The sequence below is a fragment of the Folsomia candida genome, unplaced genomic scaffold, assembly GCF_002217175.1.
Source record: "Folsomia candida strain VU population unplaced genomic scaffold, ASM221717v1 Fcan01_Sc013, whole genome shotgun sequence".
Classification (NCBI taxonomy): Eukaryota; Metazoa; Arthropoda; class Collembola; order Entomobryomorpha; family Isotomidae; genus Folsomia; species Folsomia candida.
Genome location: NW_019091205.1, coordinates 534767 through 558665, shown reverse-complemented (window position 1 = coordinate 558665; position 23899 = coordinate 534767). Strand labels below are relative to the sequence as shown.

General features: G+C 37.0%; 4 protein-coding genes and 1 long non-coding RNA gene across 7 annotated transcripts; 4 read left to right on the top strand and 1 right to left on the bottom strand.

Annotated features, from left to right (window-relative positions):
• The first annotated feature begins 745 nt into the window (after window positions 1-745).
• LOC110855658 lies at window positions 746-2109 on the top strand. Of its 2 annotated transcripts, none has more exons than XM_022104070.2 (3): window positions 746-901; window positions 1313-1406; window positions 1630-2109. In XM_022104070.2, exons 1-3 carry the CDS (start codon window positions 818-820, stop codon window positions 1869-1871), a joined length of 420 nt encoding a protein of 139 aa, XP_021959762.1. In that variant the 5' UTR covers window positions 746-817; the 3' UTR covers window positions 1872-2109. The 2 variants fall into 2 exon arrangements, with proteins under 2 accessions (XP_021959762.1, XP_021959763.1); XM_022104071.2 differs by lacking the exon at window positions 746-901 and adding an exon at window positions 934-1186.
• Window positions 2110-3063: 954 nt separating this feature from the next.
• LOC110855676 lies at window positions 3064-4070 on the top strand. Its single transcript, XR_002548488.2, has 2 exons — window positions 3064-3684; window positions 3755-4070. It is a non-coding gene; the product is annotated as an uncharacterized LOC110855676 (long non-coding RNA).
• Window positions 4071-4141: 71 nt separating this feature from the next.
• Window positions 4142-12254, bottom strand: LOC110855748. 2 transcript variants are annotated; one of them, XM_035856487.1, is made up of 5 exons: window positions 12129-12254; window positions 11954-12055; window positions 7672-9563; window positions 5504-5819; window positions 4142-4870 (listed from the first exon to the last, which is right to left on the bottom strand). In XM_035856487.1, exons 3-5 carry the CDS (start codon window positions 8018-8020, stop codon window positions 4372-4374), a joined length of 1164 nt encoding a protein of 387 aa, XP_035712380.1. In that variant the 5' UTR covers window positions 8021-9563; window positions 11954-12055; window positions 12129-12254; the 3' UTR covers window positions 4142-4371. The 2 variants fall into 2 exon arrangements, 1 of the variants encoding a protein (XP_035712380.1); XR_002548509.2 differs by lacking the exons at window positions 4142-4870; window positions 5504-5819; window positions 7672-9563 and adding an exon at window positions 11619-11782.
• A 164-nt stretch (window positions 12255-12418) lies between these two features.
• LOC110855624 (malonyl CoA-acyl carrier protein transacylase) lies at window positions 12419-14899 on the top strand. Its single transcript, XM_022104032.2, has 4 exons — window positions 12419-12577; window positions 12654-13280; window positions 13751-13984; window positions 14181-14899. Exons 1-4 carry the CDS (start codon window positions 12475-12477, stop codon window positions 14657-14659), a joined length of 1443 nt encoding a protein of 480 aa, XP_021959724.1. The 5' UTR covers window positions 12419-12474; the 3' UTR covers window positions 14660-14899.
• Window positions 14900-17402: 2503 nt separating this feature from the next.
• Window positions 17403-23874, top strand: LOC118437435. Its single transcript, XM_035856430.1, has 12 exons — window positions 17403-17692; window positions 17767-17955; window positions 18033-18294; window positions 19518-19747; window positions 20400-20519; window positions 20604-20777; window positions 20862-21135; window positions 21208-21371; window positions 21432-21524; window positions 21616-21750; window positions 22007-22234; window positions 23155-23874. Exons 1-12 carry the CDS (start codon window positions 17675-17677, stop codon window positions 23452-23454), a joined length of 2187 nt encoding a protein of 728 aa, XP_035712323.1. The 5' UTR covers window positions 17403-17674; the 3' UTR covers window positions 23455-23874.
• The last annotated feature ends 25 nt before the right edge of the window (window positions 23875-23899 follow it).

The window sequence follows — 23899 nt, the reverse complement described above, 5'->3', positions numbered from 1 at the left end:
AGAGCATAAGTTTAAGGCGAACTATTTTTTCATCACCATTTCCACAAGGGTTATCGAAACAATACCAAATCTAATTATAACCGGCATCATAATATGCTAGTCTGCATGACCCTTTCGACATTTTTCAAAAACAGGAACGGTATCCAACTATAGTCCTTCTAGGCCAAACGATAAGGAATATATGGTCTAACAAAGCTACATTTCTCATCGTGTGCTGCTAGGCTACCACCTTGCAAATTTTCAAGCCGTTATCGTGGCCAATGCGTAAAATAGAACAGTTTTACTGTAGATAAATTCTTAAATTCTGTAGTCTTAATGTAGATAAATCAATTGTCGGAAAACATAGTTTTAATTGTTTTTGGCCCACTTGACTCCTACATTACAACTGCCTTGATAAATAAATCCGACAAAAGGGTTGTTCGTCACGATTGACGCAAATACTTGAACATCATCACAGTAAGCTTTTTATCTAATTGAATATGATATTCGATTAAAAAGTTTACTGTAATCATTTATATTTAAGAGACATTTCGACAATGTGCATGGGGACCGTTCATAGCGTACGTAAAGAATCTTGGGGTGGTTTTATGTACCAAATTTCCACGAAAATTGACACCACGTTTATGTTCGTTCTGTTATCTTTCTGGACCAGTAGTTTGACTACGCAAATTGTTAAATTGATCCGGCGAACCCGATAACAGGGCACATGATTTGACCCAATTGCGTATAAAAGCAGGCAGAATTTCCACCCAGCGATACTCCAAGCTTTTCTCGCTTACCCTTGTTTTATGTAAATATTTTGTAAAGTTGGGTAACAATGAGAATCGCCATTTTTCTAGCACTCTCCTGCGTTGCCGTCGCCTCTGCCGGAGTCGTCAACGTGACCCGTTGTGGTGGAATGGTTAGTTACTTATCTCCAAAATTTTTGAACCATAATTGTAACAGAATATTTCCCGTGTACATTATTCTTGGTGACTGAGTCCAGCAATTTGTTTCCGGTTGGTTATAATTATTGGCGATAATACTCGATTGTTTACCACGAGGGATCACGGTGGTAATAAATATTTCGTGGGATGTTAGTTTTAATTTAAAATTTCCATAATGCAGTAAAACTTTCCTAGGATGTTTATTGAACAGGATTATGAATCAATTCGCACATCTATCAGAATGTACATATCTAACTTCCGTACGTTTTGTAAAATAATTTTAAAAACTATGACAACATAGGCATAAAAAAGCTGTGACATGAGTACACGCTCATTATGTATGCACGCATTTGCTTATGTAACCATGCTTATTGTCTGTATTGAAGGGAACCCATAGGGAAACCAGGGTATCCGACTGCGAAGGATACTGCCAAGTACAACCTGGCCAAGTTTACCGAGTCGAACAAGATTTTATCCCATGTAAAATTTAGCCCTATACATATTTTGCTTTGGGAACGTCGATATATTACGTTATCAGAAAGGTGAGTGGGTGGTTTCTCGCCGCCTAACTTACCCGCGTTGAACTTAACGATGAGTAAGATAGGGGAGGGGTGGCTCTAAAAATCGGTGTTTTTTATGATGTAATATATGGACGCTCTACATATCGTGGTTAAAATTTCTTACAATATTTATCCTTTGGCAGACGGCTCGGGGAGTGGATCTCTCAGATTAAAGGTTAATATTTGCCTGCATGACGGCACCTGCGTCGAGATTATCAACGCGGACTTGATCACCGTCGCACCAGGACCCCACTACACGGTGAGGTATTCTCTCATCCCGAATGACGTCGTGTCCGGACAGACAGTGCAATTAAGAGCAGAAATCGCTAACCCGAACAATGGTGTGGTAGAGATTTGCGTTTCTTGTGATATTGATGTCCTATAAAACAATACATAATTTTACCAGTTTGGAAAACCTTTAAATATTAAATGAAATACTTGGGACACAATTTTTCGCTCATATGTGTGTGAATAAATAAGACCTTTAGTACATTTGCATATACTTAAGTTTGTATTGCATGTATCAATTAACTCGTAAATATGTACATGTGCGTAAATATGTAAATGTAAATGAGTGTGCAGCACAACTTATCGGTAAAAAAATAAAGATTTAATTTATAAAATTGCCCAGTTATTGTAACTTTTCATAATTTTAAAAACGCATTAGACTAAATACATTGTTCTACGGATTTTTTATATAGTTGATTGTATTTGCATTTACACTTTGTATATTTAGTGCGTGTTTGTTTGTTTAATAAACTTGTTTCTATGTAACTTTAGCATTAATGCATGTTCTTAAATTCTCAAAGTATGCATAAGCGAAGAAAAAATTACCCGGGTCTCCAAGTATACCCGGTTAGTAATTGTAGCCAGATCAGTGTTGTCTTTAGACCGGGCGATAAATAGACTATCTACATAAATACAGTATGAATAAATTATGTACTCCGGTCGATAACGATTTACTACCAATCTTCCAAGAGTATGTAAGTTGCCTTCGAATATAATAAACTAACCATAATTTCTTGTAGTGATAATTACGGATTTTATGTTTATTTCTTGCAACTGCACTTTGAGTAATCAAACTATCTGCGTATATATTCATATATACATTTTGCTCATCCTGCTCAACGATACATAGATAAACAAATACTTTTATTACACAGTTTTGATTATTTTTTGGCCCACTTAACTGTTACATAAATTGCCTTGATAATTAAATCTGAGAACGGGTTGCTCGCCACCATTGACGCAAATACTTCAGTATCACATGACAGTAAACTTTTTAATCTAATACGATCACATCCGCCCTGGCGAGTGATCAATTATATGTAAGAGTCATTATCATGTTGTCCCTTGGGACCGTGCGTAGAGCACGTGCTGCAGTTTTCACGTATCAAATTTCTACCAAAAACTTCAAACACTCTTTTGTTCGTTCTCTTACAAGTATCGATATGTAAGTTTATCTTTTGTGATTAACAATTTAACTACGCAAATCACTGACTTCATCCGGTGAACCCGCCAACACGGCTCATGATTTGACCCAATTGCATATAAAAGCAGGCAAAATTTTCAACCAGCGATACATACTTCAAAACCCTTTCTCTCAATTTTTTTATATTTGGGTCAAAATGAGATCTCCCACACTTCTTGTTCTCTCCTGCCTTGCTGTCGCTTACGCCGGAGTCGTCAATGTAACTGTGGCAACAGTTATGTTAGTTATGTACTGAAATTATTACCAAGATTGTGACAAATTTATTTGAGACACGTATCATCCTGAATAGGTTTGCTGAAATTTGTGGGCTAGTTTTTATTTGAAATATTTGTCAAAGTTTGTAAAAGCTTTTAAGTTTATAGAATTTAATCGTTTTACAATGTTACTAAGGGCTGTGTGATTTACCTTTTTTGTGTTTTTCAAGTAAAATGTTTTCTGTGCGAGTTGTAACTATAAAAAACTTTCAGTAGTCGGTGAACGGTGTAAATTTTATTAGCCTTTCAATATACGATATAACGATGTCATAAGGCTTGACTTGATGGTTTATTTTTTTATAATGCGACAAAATACAGAACATATTGAGGCAGTTGCATTTTATTTTTTATGGTTAAGGGAACTGCAATAGAAACCAGGATGTCCGACTGTGAAGGATAGTGCCAAGTACAACCTGGCCAAGTTTACGAAGTGGAACAAGACTTTGTGCTAAGTAAAATTTAACATTTTTTTTTTGTAATTTCGCGATTAAAATTTCTTGCAGTATATTTATTTTTTGACAGGTATCCCAATTAGATGGGGAACTTTATGGGCTGAGATTTGCACGATACCTGGCGGTTTCTGCAAGGAGATAATCAACGAGAACGTAACCATCGTCACTCCAGGGCCGACCTACATGGTGAAGTATTCATTTATCCCACATGAAATGTTTTCCGGATTTAAGACAGAACTGAGAACTAAAATCCGCCATGCTGACACAAATCTATTGGAAATTTGCGTTTTCTTTTACATGGATATCTTGTAAATAAGCTTACCAAAATTTACGAATTTTTAGAAGATGAAGAAAAACGAATAAATCAAATACAAATTTCTACTCAAGCATGTGTGTATGTACACAATTTCTAAATACATTTGCACGTGTATGTCTTTATTTTTTTTAATTTTTTAATTTATTTTATTTATTTTACCATATCTAACGTGCATACAATTGGACGAATAATGCATATTTGCAGTTTAAAAAATTGCATACAATTTCTTTGAGGATATGTAAATTCACCGTCAAGAACTTTAAGTACATAATATAAATACATTTCAAAACAAAATTGGATGCATGATTTTTTGAAGCAGTCATCCAGTGTATAAGCCAATTTCTTATTAATTAAATACAAATATTCCACTACTACTTATGTGCTTTTGACGACCTTATCAAAACCAGTGACATGGTTTGCGCTAAGCAGAAATTCTGTATGACTAGCGGTGTTCCTCGATCGATAAAGTTAGTCCCGAACTTAATCTTCATACAATTCAAGGATTGCACCTCCTTCCTCAAGTAAGCTCTTCCCTTCCCACCGACGTGAGCCACTTGCCGACCAAACTTCTCCAGCATTTCCTTCGACGTAGAATTGATCCATGATGCCAGCGTGAAGACGAGGACATTGTTGATAAATCCATTCACTAGGAAGAGGGGAAATACGAGAAATCCTGGCATCGCGATTTGATCGTGCATCGTTACAGACACGAATTGTGTAACGATTTGAATCGCTGGAATGGCCATGACTATGGCGGGGGTAATTCGAGCCATGAGGTAATCGTTGAACATTTTCTCCACGATGTGCACCTGTCGATACGTTCGAATGCATAGTTTATGCTGAACAAGTTTTTTTGCACGGGCCATTTTGCTAGTAAAAAAGAAGAAACAGTTTAGATTTTTTGTAATCTCGGATTACACAGATTGAGACACTGGTATTGTTACAAATCGTTGCCCAATGATTGTACATATACACCAAAAAATAATATTACTTCTTTAACAGTAAATGTACTATCAGTTTTACTGTTTATATTAAACTAAACGATGCTAAATCCAGAGTAATTTTAACTTGGTAAATAGTAAACTTCAGTCTGGATTTAGTATAGTTTACTCAATATTGAATTCAAACTGGATTCACTTTTCAAAAAAGTAGCATTATTTTTCAGAATGTAACCCTGCCCAGTTTCCTACGAGTAGTTTCCTACCACCTTTTGTAATATGGTGACCAGATTCAGAATAATTGAATTCATATTCGAACCAAATTTTTTCCCGCCATATCAAAACGCTATGGTGAAATAAGGATCTCCTCAGACTTTACGAGGGAACGATCTATGTAATAAAATGAAGGATGGAGGACTAATTGATTGCTTGGTAAAAACTGCAAAATACATGCCTCCATTCGTTCTGAAGCTGGTTTAAAGATTAAAGAAAGAGATTAAACAAAAACCAAGCGGGAAAAATTTGAAGCAACAAATTATATTTCTCAACCGTCTTATCAACCTACCAGCGGACAACTTGAAGGTAATTTAGAGCACAAGTAATTCCCACGAACAGGATGTAGAATGCCCAAATGCATCCAGAGTAGATTGCTTGCGCAGCCATCCACGTTTCGAACACGAGCACAAGGATTTCCGGGCCAAAATTCGTCCATTTTATGGCCGAACAGTTGGTCGACATTGAGAGGAGGAAGGGCGGAAAGCAGGGGTCGAAGACGAGAAGGCAGAAGATCCCGACAGGAAAGCCGATAACAGAGTACTGAAGCGTTGTCATGAAGCAGACCATCACTTTGGCTGTGGTAGACATTTTCATGCCTTCCTCACCTGTAGACAAATTTCAATATGCAAGTAATCGCTTATTACAGCTATAAATGTATATGTATTTATAATTTTATTTTACATCGTATTAATTTTTGAACTGCCTACATATATAATAGAGATCTCCCAGTGCATGTTGTCCGATTTTGACCAAATTAGTGTCCATCCATGACAAATTTAATTACTTAGGATTAATATGAAATTTGCAAAACACGATCTCCCAATTCGCAGGTTTGAAGGAGATAGTTGAATCAAAAAAGAAGAAAAGGCGCAGTAAATTTTGATTTTCAACCGTAAGGCCCGTTTCTCTGTGAAAAAATCTCCATTAAACCTGTACATTCGAGGATGCAGTGGTTTTTTTTCAAACATAATGTTAATTAAATTTGTGATCGATCGAATCGATCCTCATGTGATCACTATGATTTTGTATTTGATAATTTTAGATTAATTGGATTTACGGAGGCTCCGCCGCTAACACGTGAACGTTTATGACCTTCAATTACTGGTTGAACGGCTTGGAGTGCAGGTCCCGAACATTTTTTATGTGAAAGCCCTTTTCTCGAGCTACAAGTCGGTATCGGCGATTTCAACTTTTGTACACTGATTTGACCATGGCGAAGTCAACTTTAGACCACTCGTCTCCCATAACTTTCCAAACTCCGTCGAAAGTTTTTGGGTGACGGAGAAAAGATTTTGTTTCAGATATCCAAAGCCGAATAAATACATGGGACTTACATAGAGTGACTTAACAGGCATTTCACTATTTGAGATGATTGTTATCCCGAGTCTAGCTTTCAGGTCCTTGGCGTAATCCTGGGTCAAAAGGGCGGTGTGTGATGACGCTGCGTCGTGATGAACTATCAATTTTTTTGTGTCCTTGCCATATGGTTTTGGGACATGAATCTCCAAAAGCGGTTTTAAAACAAAGTCAATATAGTACTTCGCAGTTACCTTCACTTTTTGAGAAACTTTGATAAGTGGGAGGACACCACGACCAGATAATGCACTAACCACTATGAACTTGTTGCAAAAGTTTTCCGCGTGCGGGATGGTCAATCTTCTGGAATTATTTTCTTCTTTGGTTGTACAGTAAATTTTTCTCTGACCGTTGGTATCTTTAATGAAAATAATTCTTCATCCAACGACACTAAAAAGTCACTTTTATCTTTTGTCAGGTAATTCATATAAAATTTTTTGCAGGTCAGACGACGATTTTTTTTATGCTTCTCAGTCAGCTGTTGGACTCGGATTTTTCTTCTTTTTTGCTTCTGCAAAATTTTAATTGCTCGTCGCACACTAGTCTATGACACTTTGGTTAGACGTGCCACTGCTCTCTCGGGTGGTGAGTTGCCCTTAGAGGTCAATAGGTCAATTTTCTTAAGCACTGGCCGAATTAGCACTTTTCGGACTCGGGTTTGAGGCATGATGGTTGTCCTTTGGTACGAGCTTGTCGTTGTTGACCTTCATTTATCAGTACCCTATGTATCCCTGTTTTCGAAACTTGTTGTCCTTGAGTTTTGAAGTAGTTAATTATGTCTGTGTACGAAGAATTAAGTTTGGAAAGTGTTTTTATGGTACCCTCTTACTCTAAGGTCAATGGTAGGGTCATTTTTGAATCTAGAGAGCTAATTTTTTGCTCAGCCCTAGTCAACAATCACATGTCGCTATGCTCAAAATTTGGAACCGATACTCCAACCCGTTTCGGAGCAATTCAAGAGTGACCGCGTTCACATGTTAGTAGCGGATCCTGTAAAAGATCAAATTCGGGGAGCATTTGCTGGGAAATCTCCATTGTTAGATGTAAATGTTTTGCATCTATCTTTATAAATTTGCATTGTTAACGAACTTCCAAACCCACCTTTAACCAGCTCTCTCTCAAATTTCATGCACGAATTGATCACTTGAATTGGTGCGAGTTCCAGTCGATAGTTCCACTTGACGAGGTGCATGATCAGATAAATTGCGAAGAAGGAGAAGGCCTGAAACTTTTTTTGTACCGTGAGTGGTCCGAAGCAAAGGTGAAGGAACATAGCGACCACGTACAACAGCATAATTACGCATTGTGCTCTAAAAATTTGGATGTCCCTGGGGTTCTCTACGAGGACAAGCTTCTTCAAGTTTTTATCATACTTGAATGGAACCCCTTTGAAAAGGCGGCAACAATGAAGATGACGAACTAACAAGGGGAAAAACTGGGTCGTGTACATGGCGAAATTTTAAAGGAAATACTGTTACAAAAAATAATTGTAGATTTTAGTAGTCAAGATGGGAATAGGTGCTCGAAAAGTTAGTTTAAACTGGTCAAAAGCAAGACTTCTTATACCACAAATTCCGGACTGGCATAACATCTATTGTTTCCGGTCGGTGGGGAATAGATATGTACACAATACGCAAATTACTTATGTGTGCATTGTAAATTCCTTTTACCAACGGTGAAAATATAAGTAGATGCTTATCATCTTGAAACACAAGTGGCTGCAATTAAACAAATGTCAAATCATCCACCTAACGTCCAGCGCGTGTACGCGAGAACCAAAATTTTCAATGGTTAGGATAAATGTGTCACGTACACACTTCTTCACCTTGTTTCATGCAATAAATTACGTCACGATGATACGAAATAGAGAAAGGAAGTGGTGTAGCTTGTCTTAATTTTGTGTACCTCATTACAGATTATATCTAACATGCTATATATGAGAACAAGTACCGAATTTATCCAATTATGTGTGTACGTCAGGGTTCCTAGAATTTTGAATATATGTATTTCGTGTTTCACAATTGTATGTATTAAATTCAACAACTGACTAAAGATTTCATTAGTTATGCTTAAATATTACTTGGAAAAATGTAAGTTATTTTTCTTTTATATAATATAAATATTTATGAAGTACACATTTTACCAAAAACTGTACAAATCCGTTAAACACTAACTTTTTGCGAGAAGCTTTTTCCAATGATTTGTTCCTTCCAACCATCACTATGTAATGTTACGCACTCATTAAATTCATTAAAGTCGTACCAAATCTAACCAACTCAAACGGACGAAATAACCAACCCCATTATCTCTTTACAAGCAAAGTATGTACATAAATATGCACACCAGGAATTTATAATATTCCGTTTGTTATGAATGACTAAATGCAAAAAGAAGTACACGTTTCCGTTTTGAAGGTCTAAATCTACGTAACAAACCTTGGATAAATTTCATCGGTTTTGCCTCTTTCGCGGTGAATCCATTCACATCAGACGATCTCCTCGACTCGGCCGTGATCGTGAATTTTTAAGCCATTACATCTGAGATGCAGATAAGTTTATCTCTCACGCCAACAAAAAAAAGTGGGGCAAAATGACCCTCCTTCAAGGTCAGAACGGACACGAACGGTCACGAACTTTCCGTGGTCCCCTCGTAGTTCGGTCCGGTTGGGTTTCCACATTTTTCGGGAATCTCATGTCGTCTTTCAGTTTATTTAGGTTTTGTAACAAAGTATTCCTGTAACTATACATGTGTACATATATCGTATTTTTTTGGACTTAACCCTCCTAGAAGAAGTATTGGTCATTCTCTTTTTATTCTAAGAATAAAATTGTCTAGGGTCATTATTAATTTATTACGCTTACATGTAACTGTCACACGTTACGTCATGAAAAAACGCCGATTTTGTGACCACCCCTTCATCCTGTCATACTCATGTTAGGCTTAACACGAGTAACCCAGACGATCCAACATGACCCACCCACTTTTCTGGTGACCTAATACATGCACGCTCCCTTAATACTTGAACAACAATTCATGATGCGACGTAAATGTAGAATGTAGTGATACAAATTTCCTGTTTTCAGGTGCAGCTTTGGGTACATATGTATATGTGTACATATTTACGTATGATAAATACGGTCAGAAACGTTTAAACATTACATTTAATAAGTACTATGTCATTTAATTGCTCATTGAGTTCTTCACTCCTGGGCAGAATTAATGCATGAAGGACTAAATGACTCATCATCTTAATCGTCAAAGTCAATAATGTTTCTCGGCTATTAGATTTTGTGTAAAAGTCTACTATAAAAAATTGTTGAAAGTTCAAGTTGAAAAATCTACTCACTCAATACATACATACATATTTATGATCAAGAATTTAAAAATAAATTCCTAGAGCTGAAAAATTGTTAAAAATGGGCTAAATTTGACGATGAGCCCTACCTTAACACGTGATGGATCGCTATGGAACGTAGAATATCTTATCGCAGTCTATGAACATACTCATACAAATAGTTTAGTGTACAGTAAAGATCGGTCACGATAGTATGACACTCATGTAATAAAATGCTCATAACTTTACGCACAGTTAATGCAATTTCAAAAAAATTGCATATGTTTTCACCAAAGGGTCTGGATTGCCATACAGTTCAAATTTTAATGATTCAATTCCGCTGTCTGCTGCAGATTGCATTTTCTTCTTCAGATTTCGCATCAAATTCCGCCCATAGACTGCACCTACTATCAAGCTGATTTTCCTCCATCCGCTCTTAAATTTAATTAAGGTGTCTGGCGTTTCTGAAAGCTTAGAATATTTGGATATAGTCCGCGCTCAGAATTTCTCAATTGGTCGCAGTTGAGGAAAATTTGGTGGGTTTCCATTTTTTTGCACAAATTCAAATTTTTTCAGATGTCGGTACTGAGTGACCTTTTTGGCGTCATGGGACCTTGCGAGGTCAGGCCAAAGCAAAACATTATTTTTTTATGATCTTTGGTAATAAACGATTCCAGTCCCCCTTCAATGCAGAATTGAAGATAAACCTCCTGGTTTATAGTGCCCTCCAAAATGACGGGATCGGAAACATGACCAATGCTAGACATGCGTTGCCAAATTCTTCATTTTTTTGGGAATTGGTCTTTCTTTTGGACTTTGTCTTCATATTTTACTTCACAGGGGTTGGAACTATGGAAAAAATGCCTTCCTGAAAGATTTGAAGTGTCAGCTGTGACGTGGGGCTCATCGTCCATGATGACCACTTTTCCCCGAATCTTCTTCAACAATTTCTTCCAGCAAGCGTGAATCCCTTCCTTTTGTGTTGGTTTGTAATTTGGTGCTGGTTTTTTTGCCCTGGCTATAATCCCTAGTTTATGGACTTTGAATGTGAACAGATAGCTTTTTGAAATCTTGACCTTCCTTGTCGTGGCAGCCGTTGCCGTTGATGAATGATTTTTGAAAAAATTTTTATCCGATTTTTTACTTTTGTCGCCGATAGCTTTGCAGGTCGACTACTGGGGACTTTGAATTTGACGTCATTGGATTCCTCGTACTTTTTTATGTAAGAGTTGAGGTTGGATTCAGAAATACCTTCTTCTTTAAAAAATTGCCAAGCAGTTTTGGAATCACTGTTTGCTTCATTTTTATGAAACTCAATTCGTCTTTTTCCAACTCTTGCCTTTCAACCCAAGCTTTTCGAGTGTTAACCATGACTCAATAATTGGTGACATATATCGATGGAAAGCTTATAACTTGGTCTATTCAAAAATATTTTTTTCAAAATTTAATTTCGCTGTGTTCCCGCCTAGCGCGGGTTTGACGGGGCAGTGTCATACTATCGTGACCGATCTTTACGTCACGAAATTGTAGATGCAACGACATATTTTTTATTTCGATATGATCCCACAATTTGTAAAATTCCGAACTTCGGGAACCAATGTCAAAAGTATCAACGGACAATTTCCGCGTCGTCGATTTTTAATGTCACACACAGGTCAAAGTTCAGCATTTTTTAATGATTCAAAATGAGAGGCCAAAAATGAAACTCCATGGATAATTTTTTTCGACTTTCCAATATTTTTTATTGGACGCGGCAAAGCCTAACGAAACAAATGAGCTATCGTATGACCGTGTACGATTTTTTTTGACGCCCACAGGAATTTTTCGCCCAGGACGGTTCGGAGGTCTAAAATCGTGACCGTGGCGAAATTCAAACAACTGAAATATACAAAACCATATTGATATCGAATACATGCCTTTTTTTAGAGGTGATTTGACAGATCGTATGGATGACATTGTGTAATGGTTTACAAGCTTTCGGGAAACCACTGTTTCCTTCTTCAGGTGGTCAGAAATAATTACAATAATTATTTACACAATATTTTTTACCTTGTAGGAAATCCAGAATACATGAGGCAATAATGGCGTCAAATTTATGAACGCTTGTTCATATTTTCCCGGCGGATGTAAGCTAGGTAAGGAAGGATTCCACTTTCGATTAAGAAAAAACCATACACAATTTATATAATTTATTAACGGTGTTTTCTGTACGTATACATATTACCATAGCAAAGACTTCCAGAGCAGATCCGCCAACATATGTATGACTAACGTTGGTCACTATTCAAGCTTGTAAACACACAAATAATTGCAATCTGTGGGCCTGCATTGTAAATATGGATTTGTTCGGGGTTACTTTGCAGATGAGCAAGTATCATGATCTGGTCGCGTGTGCAATCTACCTACTTGCACAATATAACGATTTCGGACAATGGGTCTGTATACGTCACGCGTCTCATTCCTCGTGGGTCGGAGAGATAAAGTTTTACCTTTAATAAAACTCGTGATCTGTACCGAATTAGAAAACAACGAGTCATGAGACGTGTCGAGACAGTATTTAAGAGTGGGTAATGATAGGTAATCATTTAGTGAACTCGGTGCACCCCACCAGAAAAGGTCAAGATTTCCTGGTCAGAGTAAATACAAGGTTTACCAAGATGGACAAGTTAGAAGGTAAACAATTCTCAAAATTGACACAGTTTTTGATTTTTAGCATAATTTCCACACTGAAAATTTTAATATCCTTCAGGAATTACCTACGAAATGATGGACTTTATGGATCTGAAATTATTCGTGGATCCAGACACGCCAGGATTGTCCAGAGTAAAAGAATCCGTAGCAAAGGACGATGTAAAACTAATTCCAGTCTGCTCCACGGATTCCGGCGCCTTAATCGCAGCCCTAAAAAATCTGCCAAATTCAAAATCTGTCTTAAACTCAACCGAATTTAGACAAGCCATCCTCTACCGGACGAAGGCTGATTTATCCGAAACGGTTGAAGAGCTTGTCGCCTCACAAGTTCCCCGGAAACCAATTCCTGCCCAAAAACCGAAAATATGTTTCCTAATCACGTGTCAAGGAACGCACTATCCCGCCATGGGGAAATGCCTTTACCGTGTGAGCCCCATATTTCGCCAGCATTTCGACTACTGTGCCGCCCACGTGGCGAAAGAGTATGACATCGATATCAAATCCTTTCTGGAGGGGGCGGTTGTCCCCAACGTGGTTCCAGACTGGATGGAGTCACCCATCAATTTCCTCCCGTACCTGTTAGCCCTGCAGTACGCCCTCTTCAAAGTATGGGACAACTGGGGGATTAAACCAGACTATGTGTTGGGGCTGAGCTTTGGGGAATATGGGGCGGCGGTTTTCGCAGGTAGCTTCTTAAAAAAAGATTCAGGTTTAGGTATATGTATTTATTTACTCAAATTCTGGAGTTCATGATGTTAAATATGGTTAGGGAAAAAAACGTTGTTCAGTCAAACTGCTTTTTGTTATTTTTGTGCAAATTTTTCAACGAAAATACCAATTTTTGCATATATTATAACTTCTACCTTTATCTAAACTTTACATATTATGGCGTCACGCTTAGAAATCCAGACATAAAATAAGACCAGGCAGTCTTCATATATGACTCTACCAAGTGATGTTGATCAATAATACGGCGTAGTATCTAATATGTGTGTAGCTAGCTTAAAGTTTTAAAAAATCAGGAACAGATTTTTAAGGAGCGATATAATTATAACAACAAGCATTAACACTTTTAATACCGATAAAATCATATTTGTGAGTCTACACCACGTTTATAGCAGTATTACATACATATAATATTTTTACTTCTTGCAGACATGATTACGATCGAGGAGGCGTTCAAACTCATCATGACGAGAATCATACTGATGACCAAAAACATTAAGGAAGAAGGTTTCTGCGTCGCTCAGATGGACACGGTCAAATACGCCGAGATAATGGAAGAATGCAAGGTCGACATGGAAGACATGTGGCTGGACATTTCCGGTGTCAATTCGCCAAAACAGACATGCGTCGTGGGACATTTGAAATATATTAATAAATTTTCAGGTAAATATTTTCTTTTTCATATATTTCTGAATAATATTTCTATTAGTTTGAAGTCTCAATGTACCTCGAAAGCTAATCCAAATTCAATTTTGATGAAAGAACGTCGCACGAGGGATATTTAAAAATTTTACCTTTACAACAATTTGTGCTCTTCAAAATTTTTGAACTTCCGATTTCAAAATTGCTATAATTTCAGAAACTTGTAAAAAACACGGGATAAAAAACTTGGTCAAGGAGTACCACCCATACCACTCCTCCCTCACGAAGCCTATCATTCCCGCCTTCCTCGAAACGACATCCACCATCTCATATTCCCCCGCGAAGGCTAAATTCATATCCACCGTGGACGGTAAATTGTGGGACACTTTAAACCCGACCTATTTCCTGGACCACTTAACTGGCCCGGTGATCGCGATTGGCGCCGTGGAGTCCGCGTTGGCGGAGGGCGTCACCCACTTCTTAGAGGTCGGACCGCACCCCATTCTGATCCAAATGGTGAAAGACATCATTCAAAATAATGATCCTCAAGCAGCGAATAAATATACTTTTGTGACATCCCTAACCCGGAAAGATGGCGACGATCGCGTCGCTTTGTTGAACAGTGTCGGCCGGCTTTACATGGCGGGGTATGACGTTAATTGGGAAAATGTTGATAAATTTCAGAGTCAATCGTAGAAAATATCTAATAGTTTGGCATAAATTTAACTGGTTAATCTAGGAGAAAAATATATTAGAATTTTACTAGTTCTTAAGAAAATGTATTTGATGATTGCTTACTTATGTATTACTTAAGTATTTCAATCGTACGCACTTATTGATTTGAGTATTATGCATGGAAATTGGCAATATGTAAATACATGCGTGTAAAATAAATCGAGAATGCGAATATGTATCAAGTAAGTAATATGTCCAAAATAACAAGCTTTAATGATTCTTCTTTTCTGGTCGCCTTAAAAATCGATTTATTTCATTATCCATATTTTCCCATTTTCAACACCCATCCTGTGTGGTTGATAAAAATTAATCATCACCCTAACTTTTCCCCCTGGGAATTCCCCACTCGATACATTATGTCTAACACTGTTTGCACAGTTTTGGAACTTTCCAAAGAAGACATCGTCGATCTCGTTCCAAGTGGTATTGGTTTGGTGATACCAATACCAATACCATCACGGAGTGTATACATATGTGACTTCACCACATTTTTAACAGTGATACATATTTAAAACCACATTTATTAATTAAAATAATAATGCTTCCATAATGCTAGAAATATTCACTTCACTTTGTTTCATAATTATTTTAATGGATTGAAATATAATAAATCCAAACTTTCCTATGTGTAGTGCATGGGCAGGAAACCTCGTCACATATTTAGTACATGCAGACATACAGTGTATCAAACAATTGAGTACACGGTACAACGGCCCTTCGTTCAACATTGAATAAATTCTTCGTTGTTAAAAGTTTGGCAATGAAATTCGCATACGTAACTCAGAATGTTATGCGGAATCTAAATTTCATAGCAAATTTCATGTGAACCAATTATTTCAGCGTGAACTGTGAGATATGTCCGAGAAAAACAAAACCTCGGATCAAAAAATTGAGTATACGTTACAAGTTTAGTGTAAACATTTTCATTTTCTTGACGTCCAGTCTTCGGTAAGCTAAAATTTATAATTCACTATAGTTTATTGTTGCTAGTGAACAAACTCTCGCTATGTATTTCAATAATTTAGGTGACAGGGTTTAGCGAAAATGGCGGGACGCGAGCCTTGCCGTAAAGAACAAATAAAATTATTTCTATTCACCAGGAAAGACTTTGCTACGACAAAATTAGTGAAAAAAACAAAACGTCACAAGTCCTTGATTACAAAAATTATCGCCAAATGGAATCCCATTGGCTCCGTGGTAAGTCGGAAAGGGAAAGGTCGAAAAAGGATAAAAAATTCGCTCGTGTGGACAGAAGAATCGTCAAAAAGTGATGTCAAGCAGGGGGATATCTGCGACCAAAATGTCTACCGAAGTTAACTAAGGGTTAAGCCTTTCCATTAATCCACAAACTGTAAGGAACAGACTGCAGGAACACTTTTTAAATACCCTAGGGACAAGGGGGAAACCATTCATTTCAAACCGTAATCAACGCCGATGCCTAAAATGGGGTAGGGATCACAGGGCCTGGACAATTAACGATCGGAAACATGTCCGTTGGACCGACGACATCAAGTTCAAGTCGTTTCGTGCAGATTGAGTTGTTTGTTTGTGGAGAAAGACTAATGAAGCACTAAAGCCGGAATGCATCCATAAGAGAGTAACACACGGAGGTGGTTCCGCAACGGTTTAGGGTCCATATTGAAAAGAGTGGACATATTACACTTTATCGACGGAATTATGACTAAGGAAGTCTTTCTGGACAGTTTGAAGGAAAATTTGATCCCATCCCTTGGAAACCTGAAAATTCGGGACGATTACTATTTTCAACAAAACTCGGAGCCCTAACATCTGCGAAGACGGTGACCATGTGGTTTCAAGACAGGAAGATTAAAATACTTTCCCGGGTAGTCCAATCACCGGACCAAGTCCCAAGGAACATTTATGGTCAGAAGTCGAACACAAAATTACCAACAGGTCTCCATCTAGTAAGGAAAGCATGAAGACCATTATTGCGGCTCCATGGGAGGATATAGCCCCAGATTTTACAAAAAATTGTTGGAATCCATGCCCAAACGAATTCAAGGTGTTATTATTGGCAAAAGTGGTTCATAACACTATTAGATTAAATTTTATACTTATAAAAACACATCATTATCATACCGTGTACTCATTTGTTTGACTTCATATTTACAGATTTTAGGGTTGTCAATTTATTTCTGCACAAACGCTCTGGTATATCGAAAAACGCTCTTCAGAATTGGATTCAGCATTAAATTTACTATTATATAGTAAACTTTCTGAACATTATTAATTGCTCTGGAATAATTTGTCAGCATGGGAATGAAGAGCCGTTACACCGTGTACTCAATTGTTGGATACACTGTACATACATGTGCAGTGCAGGGATGTTGTGTATGAACAAAGAGAAACTTTCCATGCAAGCCAAAGAATTTGACAGTGTGCGTAAAAAAACACAAAATACTCGAATGAAGACGTAACCTGAAATGATACATATTTTATCATCAAAACTTTAGATCCAAAATCGAAACATATTTTGATAACGTGTTATCTCGTGTGTAAAATAAAATGACAAAAAAACAAGTATTCCAAGTAAAAATAGCAATGTTCATACTATAAGTCATGTCAAAATAAAAACACAGGATACATAAAACACGCAACACTAACCAGGGGCGGTGGTGGATAAGTAGATATGTACATTCATCATAAACCCGACATTATGCATTATGCAGGCATAGAGGCTTAATTATTTTACAGGTGACAGGTGAACAGGTGATTTTCCTAACTTTATAACTTTCCACGTTTATCCGTAACTATTAAGAAGTTTTTAAATATTCGAGAAATATGTTCATTAATTAACTCTTCTTACTCAATAGATACATAAGTATACAAGGTGCTTAAGTAGTGGCAATAATTATAAAAGTTGCTTTAATTAATACTTTAATTAATTATTTAATGTTGCCCCAGTTCTTCGCTTTCTGTATTTTTAAACTATCTAATCCCTACTAAGATAGCAAAATGGACGAACTCAAGGAAGTACGCAAATTTTCTGGTCTAAATATTCCACCAAAATACATTCATTTACTACGAATAGCATTTTAATTATCTAGCTGCTTAAATTCGAAGCCACCTTGTCCTCACTACTTGGAGCTTTAAGCTCCGACACTTTCGACCATATTTTTAACGTCTTTAATCTCCTGGTTGTGGACGTGGAAGAAAACAAGATTCGCATCGTGGTTGCCGTTATTCAGGAAAAGATTGTCCGACATCCGGAAGCTCGTGATTTATATGCCAAATTGGTATTTATTTATATCTCCTTTATAAATATACATACTCGATTTAATACTTAATAATTGCATACTTAATTATTTTACAGATTTCTACGGCAAAAAGTACAATGCCGACACTCGTTAAGCAGTTCCTAGACAGTTGGCAAGCCAAGTTTTTACGGAACGTAAACCTCGCAAAAATTATTGGCCTCGCTCCTGACCTTCGTGAACCACTGAAAATCCATTTGAACGCCGTCAAGACAAACTGTCGTAATTACGGCGTTGCCCTTGCTCAATTTGTGGGAGAATTGTACAATGAAAAAGTGATGGGACCAGCCGTAATTATTAACTGTGTTGAGATATTATTAGGTAACGAAATCATTTGGACAATGTAAAGTTACGAACGTTTGCTCTCCGGTTTTGGCCAAATTAGTATCAATTGATCGCAAATTTAATTAGCATGAAATTTAGAAAAGACGCGTATACTCTCCAAAAGCAGGTTTGGGAGAGATGCACACTTTGCGAGGAGGATAAAATGCGACCTCGAAGTTTATAACTTTTACACTTTCCAAATAATGTGGACTGCGCGATTTCTCCTCTCAAGGTGCAAAAACCTTCGCCAAACTCAGAGATCCGTGATTAATTAATCGTGATTAACGGATTAAGGATTGGGATTAAGGATTAATAATCCTTAATGCTTAATCCCAACAAAAAAATGTGTGAAATCAATCCTTAATCCTTAATCCCGACGAAATATTTTTGCTCCATTAATCCTTAATGCTTAATCCCGACGAAGCATGCCCAAATTATTAATCCTTAATCGTGATTAGGATTAATTCTCACGAGAGATTAATACTGCGAATGAGCAAGGTAACAGTTATTCTCAACCATGTGATATTTTTCCATTCTTTCTACTTTCCTCTCCTGAAATTATGTAGCATGCATTATATTTTTTAACTTTATATTGTTGCTTCCATAAAAGTACTGATTCAATCGTTAATCATGGCGAACAGGAATCTAACTGAACTGAAAGGTTTGCCATTCGTTTTGACCGGCACATTTTTTGATGTCGAAGAACTTGACAAGTCTTGTGGCTCTGTAAAGGCCAGGGGCATAGCTTGTGCACCAAAACTTGCCGTAATTGGCGGGGATATTATTCCAACATTGATTTTTATTACGTACTTAACGCAACACTACTATATATTGCACGTTTTGTAAGTATTTGAGATTTGACACATTAATATCGCTGTGTCGATAATTCTGTACAGGAAAATAAAAATTATATTAATCCTTAATCATGAATTAATCAGGATTAATTAATCCTTAATCCTTAATCCCGAATTCAAAAGCATTGTGAATTAATCCTTAATCCTTAATCCCAGCAAATTGAATTATTTAATTAATCCTGGACTAATCTAATCCCGGAATAACATTAATCCTTAATCCTTAATCCCACAAAAAAATTCATTAATCACGGATCTCTGGCCAAACTTGAACATCATGAGATACATAGTTTGTTTTGCAAATTTTATATTACAAAATATGTGCCATTAATTTAGTCAAAATCGGATAGCATATGCAAATTTATGTAGATTTGACTGATGACATCAATATCGCTACTCTCTGCGCGTTGCTGCGAATCGCTGGACCCAAGTTGAACGATAAGGCGAAAAAATGTAAAGAATCGGCGGTTTTGCTGACAGATGTCAATGAAGTGACTTATAGAGATGCATTTTTAGCGGATTTAGACAAAATTCATAAGCGACTCGGCCTACTCCAAAGGTCGGATAAGTTGTCGCTAAAGTCACAATGTGCCATTTCGGTGAGATTACCTACTTACAATGCACATGTCAGACATGTTTCGCACGGATCTTCTTGAAACCAGCACTAAAATCTCAAGGAACTAAACACAAACAATAGTTAGTGTGACATTTGAGCACTTCTGCAGAATTCACGAAGTTATGAAGATTTTAAATTGGCGAAAACGCGTATTTTCTTTCGAAACTGTACGGAGTTCACCTCTCCGCTTTCCGATTTTCACCTCCGCTTCTCTTCGCCAGGTCATCCGTTTTCACATTTCACTCAAAATTGAATTAATTATGTAAAAGCCAAGTGCAAAAAATCGAATGGTTGGGAAATTAAATAATTAATTCAATTTTGAGTGAAATGTGAAAACGGATGACCTGGCGAAGAGAAGCGGAAGAGAAAATCGGAAAGCGGAGAGGTGAACTCCGTACAGTTTCGCATGGTGAAAATACGCGTTTTCGCCAACTTAAAATCTTCATAACTTCGTGAATTCTGCTGAAGTGCTCAAATGTCACACTAACTATTGTTTGTGTTTAGTTCCTTGAGATTTTAGTGCTGGTTTCAAGAAGATCCGTGCGAAACATGTCTGACATGTGCATGGTTAATCTGTACAAGTTAGCATGCATTCTTTTAATTAAGTGAATAATTTAGTTTCCTTCCTGTTCCAGGAAATTTTGACACTTCTTCGCGGAAATCCTTCTCCAACAGGAGACAATTTAGATAACCAGGTTGCACACATTGCTCCAGAAACGGCGACGGAAACAATCCAGACGGAAAAAGTTAACTTGGTAGATACATACTTATACATATTTGTAAATTAATGGCATTATATACTTTTTCTCATGAAATGTATGCCCAAATTGTTATTTCAGCCGGTTAAGACACGCCAAATCTTGAATAAACTTAAGGCAGCAAATATTACTGGAATTGTTCATGAATTTGCTAGTCTCCTTTTTGAGGGTGAAGCCGACATGAAAATCGTGGTTGACATTATGCTCGACAAGATTGGCCTCAAGCCTTCGTTGGCGACGCGTTATGCAAATTTGGTACTTGCAAAGTTTATAGACATAATTTTTTGAAACCTTGTATTTTCAACAATTTGTCAATTTATATTCTAATTTTATTTGCAGATCCACCTATTTTGTTCTCAAGAAAGTAAAGCATCTCTCCCTTTTAAGAAACTTATCCAAACTTGCTGCAAGGAGAGGTTTCTCCTCCACAACGCCAAGTTCACATTGATAAGCAAGCCACCCTTTGACCCGAATTCTACCCTGGAATCATTTCAAGAACATGAGTCCCTGAGTAGAAAACAATTCCGGGGTCTGGCCAAATTTATGGGGGAATTATTCAACTTTAACAATATCCCGTGTAACGTGGTCATGCAATGTGTCAAAAAACTGTTGGGTAAAGAATTTAAATCATGGGCCCATTTAATAATAAGTTTTAACTTAATACTTAATTTTCATAAACCTTTAGTCGAAAAAGATGACGCAAATCTGGAATGTCTCTCCATCCTGGTGACAACGGCTGGGAAGGGTTTGCAAGAACAGACCGGAACGGAAAAAATGTTTAAAAAGATTCAAGACTTGGTGGACGGTATTAACTTTGCGGTGTCGCCACAAAGTCAGATATTGCTAAAGGTTTAAGGATAACAAAAAAAAATATGTAAAATTATTAAACAAATTTCCAATTGTTTGCAGGGTGCTCTCTCGGTCCGTAAAAATTTGAAACCTGTTACAATTCCGGAAGTAAGTTCTAGTGGTGTTGGATCGCTTCTTGGACAGTATATTGCGGTATGTTGCAATTTTATGAATTTTCTTGAAATCTGTGATTTAAGCAAAGAAAATGCAAAAATTAATAAGTATTACCTTCTTCATGCTTTAGCCCACGTGGGGTCGCAGCCTTGATATATCGGCGACATCGGGTAACAAAACTCAAATGGGTAATGGCGATAACGCTATTTTTAGGCCATGCTTTGGTAGAGGTATGCAGCCGCAGCCTCTTTTTCCACCAAATTGGGTAATTCATATTTTATGTTTTTGGTAGCGGTACACTCTTAAAAATAATGTTATCCTTTTGAAAAGTGAATGAGCTCTCAATGTCATCTCATATTAAGTAAAATATGCTAAATCCAGTGTAAACTGTAATATTTATTAAGTTAACTGGACTTTCAAATGGGTTACACTATTTTTAAGGGTGTACATATTTAAATAGGTTTGTGATTAAGTCTGATGTAAATACATAATTGTATACAATATATATATTGACACTGTAGATATCCAAACCAAATTTAATCGACTCATCAGAAATTGGGAGAAGTTGGCTCCCTTCAGGGATCCCACAAAACCCTAGTAGTGTTGTCCCCACTTATGGGGGGAACCCTTCTACCCGGATTGTCCCACAATTAGCAGATACTAGATCATCCAGTTGTTCCTCTGGTCAGGTCAAAACCTTGCCAAAACCGGCCGATATTACACCTCTATCAAGCCAAGGACAGAATGAGGTACATATGTACATATCTCCAATTTTCTTTTAATTAACGATACAATTACCGCAGTCATTAAGTTGAAACTTGTGAAACCCGTAACTTTTCTAAAATAAGTGTACAAACTTTTGCAAAATGAAAAGACGCCCTTGATCTTAACACAAATTTATGAGCAATTTTTTCTTATAAATATTTCTACAATTTTTTAAAGTCTAAGGAGGAATACCTCACTAGTTGCCACCCACAGATCTTGATGCCCTTTGGATATGTTGGAGCATCCCATGAGTGAACAACAACCCCCAAGTGGTTTGATGCCATGGCCACATTTGCGTCCGCCACACCCACTTAAAGGCGTCAAAAACACGAAAATCAGCATCTTCAAACGCTCGCCAAAAATTCAAATTTGGCCACAATTTCAAAATTTTGCACCAGTATACTCCCCGATAGTTGTTTTATAATATCCGACACCAAAATATGTTTTTTAATTTTTTTAATATTTTCGAAAATTTCCTGACCAGGGGTACGTCTTTGAAAAAATGAAAATTTCAAAAAAGTTGAGTTTGACATTGGATATGATAATGCAACTATCTGGGAGTATAATGGTGCACTATTTTCCAAATCCTATAGAAATTGGATTTTTGGCGAGGGTTTTATTGAGTGAAAACATGGCTTTTTTCGTATTTTTGACGCCTTTAAGTGGGTGTGGCGGACGCAAATGTGGCCATGGCATCAAACCACTTGGGGGTTGTTGTTCACTCATGGGTGGCTCCAACATATCCAAAGGGCATCGAGATCTGTGGGTGGCAACTAGTGAGGTATTCCTCCTAAGAGAATTTACGGATTTTGCAATGGTACCAAGGACTCTGTGAATTGCCGCGAAGTGTACAAAAATATCTGAACAAGAAGAAGACAATTTAAGTTCGAATTAATAATTACAGATGGGACGAACTACCTCAAATTCCAGCATCCTTAGCTCCACCACTTCACAAATTATTTCCACCCAAACCGTTCCACAAGTCGTTGTATCGCCTTCTTGTCAAATACATCAACTCAAATATTTATCAATGTATACAAATTATGACAGAATGCTTTCCCAGCTACCTTCCGACATCGTGGTGGATATAAACATGGAACTCTGCAGCATTATTTACCAACGCTGGAAAAATTATAAAGAAGAGCTTGGCAACGTTGTTGGGAATGGAAGCGAATTTGAGACTGGAATGTTTACCAGGAATTAAATAAGAAAATGTGTATGTGTTTCTGGTTGTATGCAAATATTCTTTGAAGCTATTACACATTACAAAATTTTGCCAATTTAATAATTGTCTGGTTTATTATGTTAGACAGTTCCGATAAATTTGTACATGTGTAAGTAAATTGTCCCTTTTCTATTTAATTATTTAGGTAAATATATTTGTTATTCAAGATTTAATGAAATGAATAACTCAACAAGTTTGAATTATGTAAGTGCAGTATGTACTGTGATACGACGCAAGTATTCAAATGACGCTTGCTAATGACATTAATTAAGCGAGTATTTATACTGAATCTAGATTTTACATAGGCTAATCACATTCCATGCTGACTAGCATGAATTGGCTTTTTTTTGTAAATAAAGTGTGAAAAATTTCGATAATTGTATCCGTACATAAAAAAAATTTTAGAGTGAGAGAAAATTTGCTC

What these genes read in the sequence shown, in the direction of transcription:
- LOC118437435 (XM_035856430.1), top strand. An exon ending in CTGTGTTGAGATATTATTAG is followed by an intron (nt 18,295 to 19,517) that starts GTAACGAAATCA and finishes AAATTTATGTAG; the next exon opens with ATTTGACTGATGACATCAAT. An exon ending in CGACGCGTTATGCAAATTTG is followed by an intron (nt 20,778 to 20,861) that starts GTACTTGCAAAG and finishes TTTTATTTGCAG; the next exon opens with ATCCACCTATTTTGTTCTCA.
- LOC110855748 (XM_035856487.1), bottom strand. Translation starts at nt 8,020, where the DNA reads ATGTACACGACCCAGTTTTTCCCCTTGTTAGTTCGTCATCTTCATTGT. An exon ending in TGAGAGAGAGCTGGTTAAAG is followed by an intron (nt 5,820 to 7,671) that starts GTGGGTTTGGAA and finishes ATTTGTCTACAG; the next exon opens with GTGAGGAAGGCATGAAAATG. An exon ending in TACCTTCAAGTTGTCCGCTG is followed by an intron (nt 4,871 to 5,503) that starts GTAGGTTGATAA and finishes CTTTTTTACTAG; the next exon opens with CAAAATGGCCCGTGCAAAAA.
- LOC110855658 (XM_022104070.2), top strand. Translation starts at nt 818, where the DNA reads ATGAGAATCGCCATTTTTCTAGCACTCTCCTGCGTTGCCGTCGCCTCT. An exon ending in TGACCCGTTGTGGTGGAATG is followed by an intron (nt 902 to 1,312) that starts GTTAGTTACTTA and finishes TCTGTATTGAAG; the next exon opens with GGAACCCATAGGGAAACCAG. An exon ending in CGAACAAGATTTTATCCCAT is followed by an intron (nt 1,407 to 1,629) that starts GTAAAATTTAGC and finishes ATCCTTTGGCAG; the next exon opens with ACGGCTCGGGGAGTGGATCT.
- LOC110855624 (XM_022104032.2), top strand. Translation starts at nt 12,475, where the DNA reads ATGATAGGTAATCATTTAGTGAACTCGGTGCACCCCACCAGAAAAGGT. An exon ending in TGGGGCGGCGGTTTTCGCAG is followed by an intron (nt 13,281 to 13,750) that starts GTAGCTTCTTAA and finishes TACTTCTTGCAG; the next exon opens with ACATGATTACGATCGAGGAG. An exon ending in ATATATTAATAAATTTTCAG is followed by an intron (nt 13,985 to 14,180) that starts GTAAATATTTTC and finishes CTATAATTTCAG; the next exon opens with AAACTTGTAAAAAACACGGG.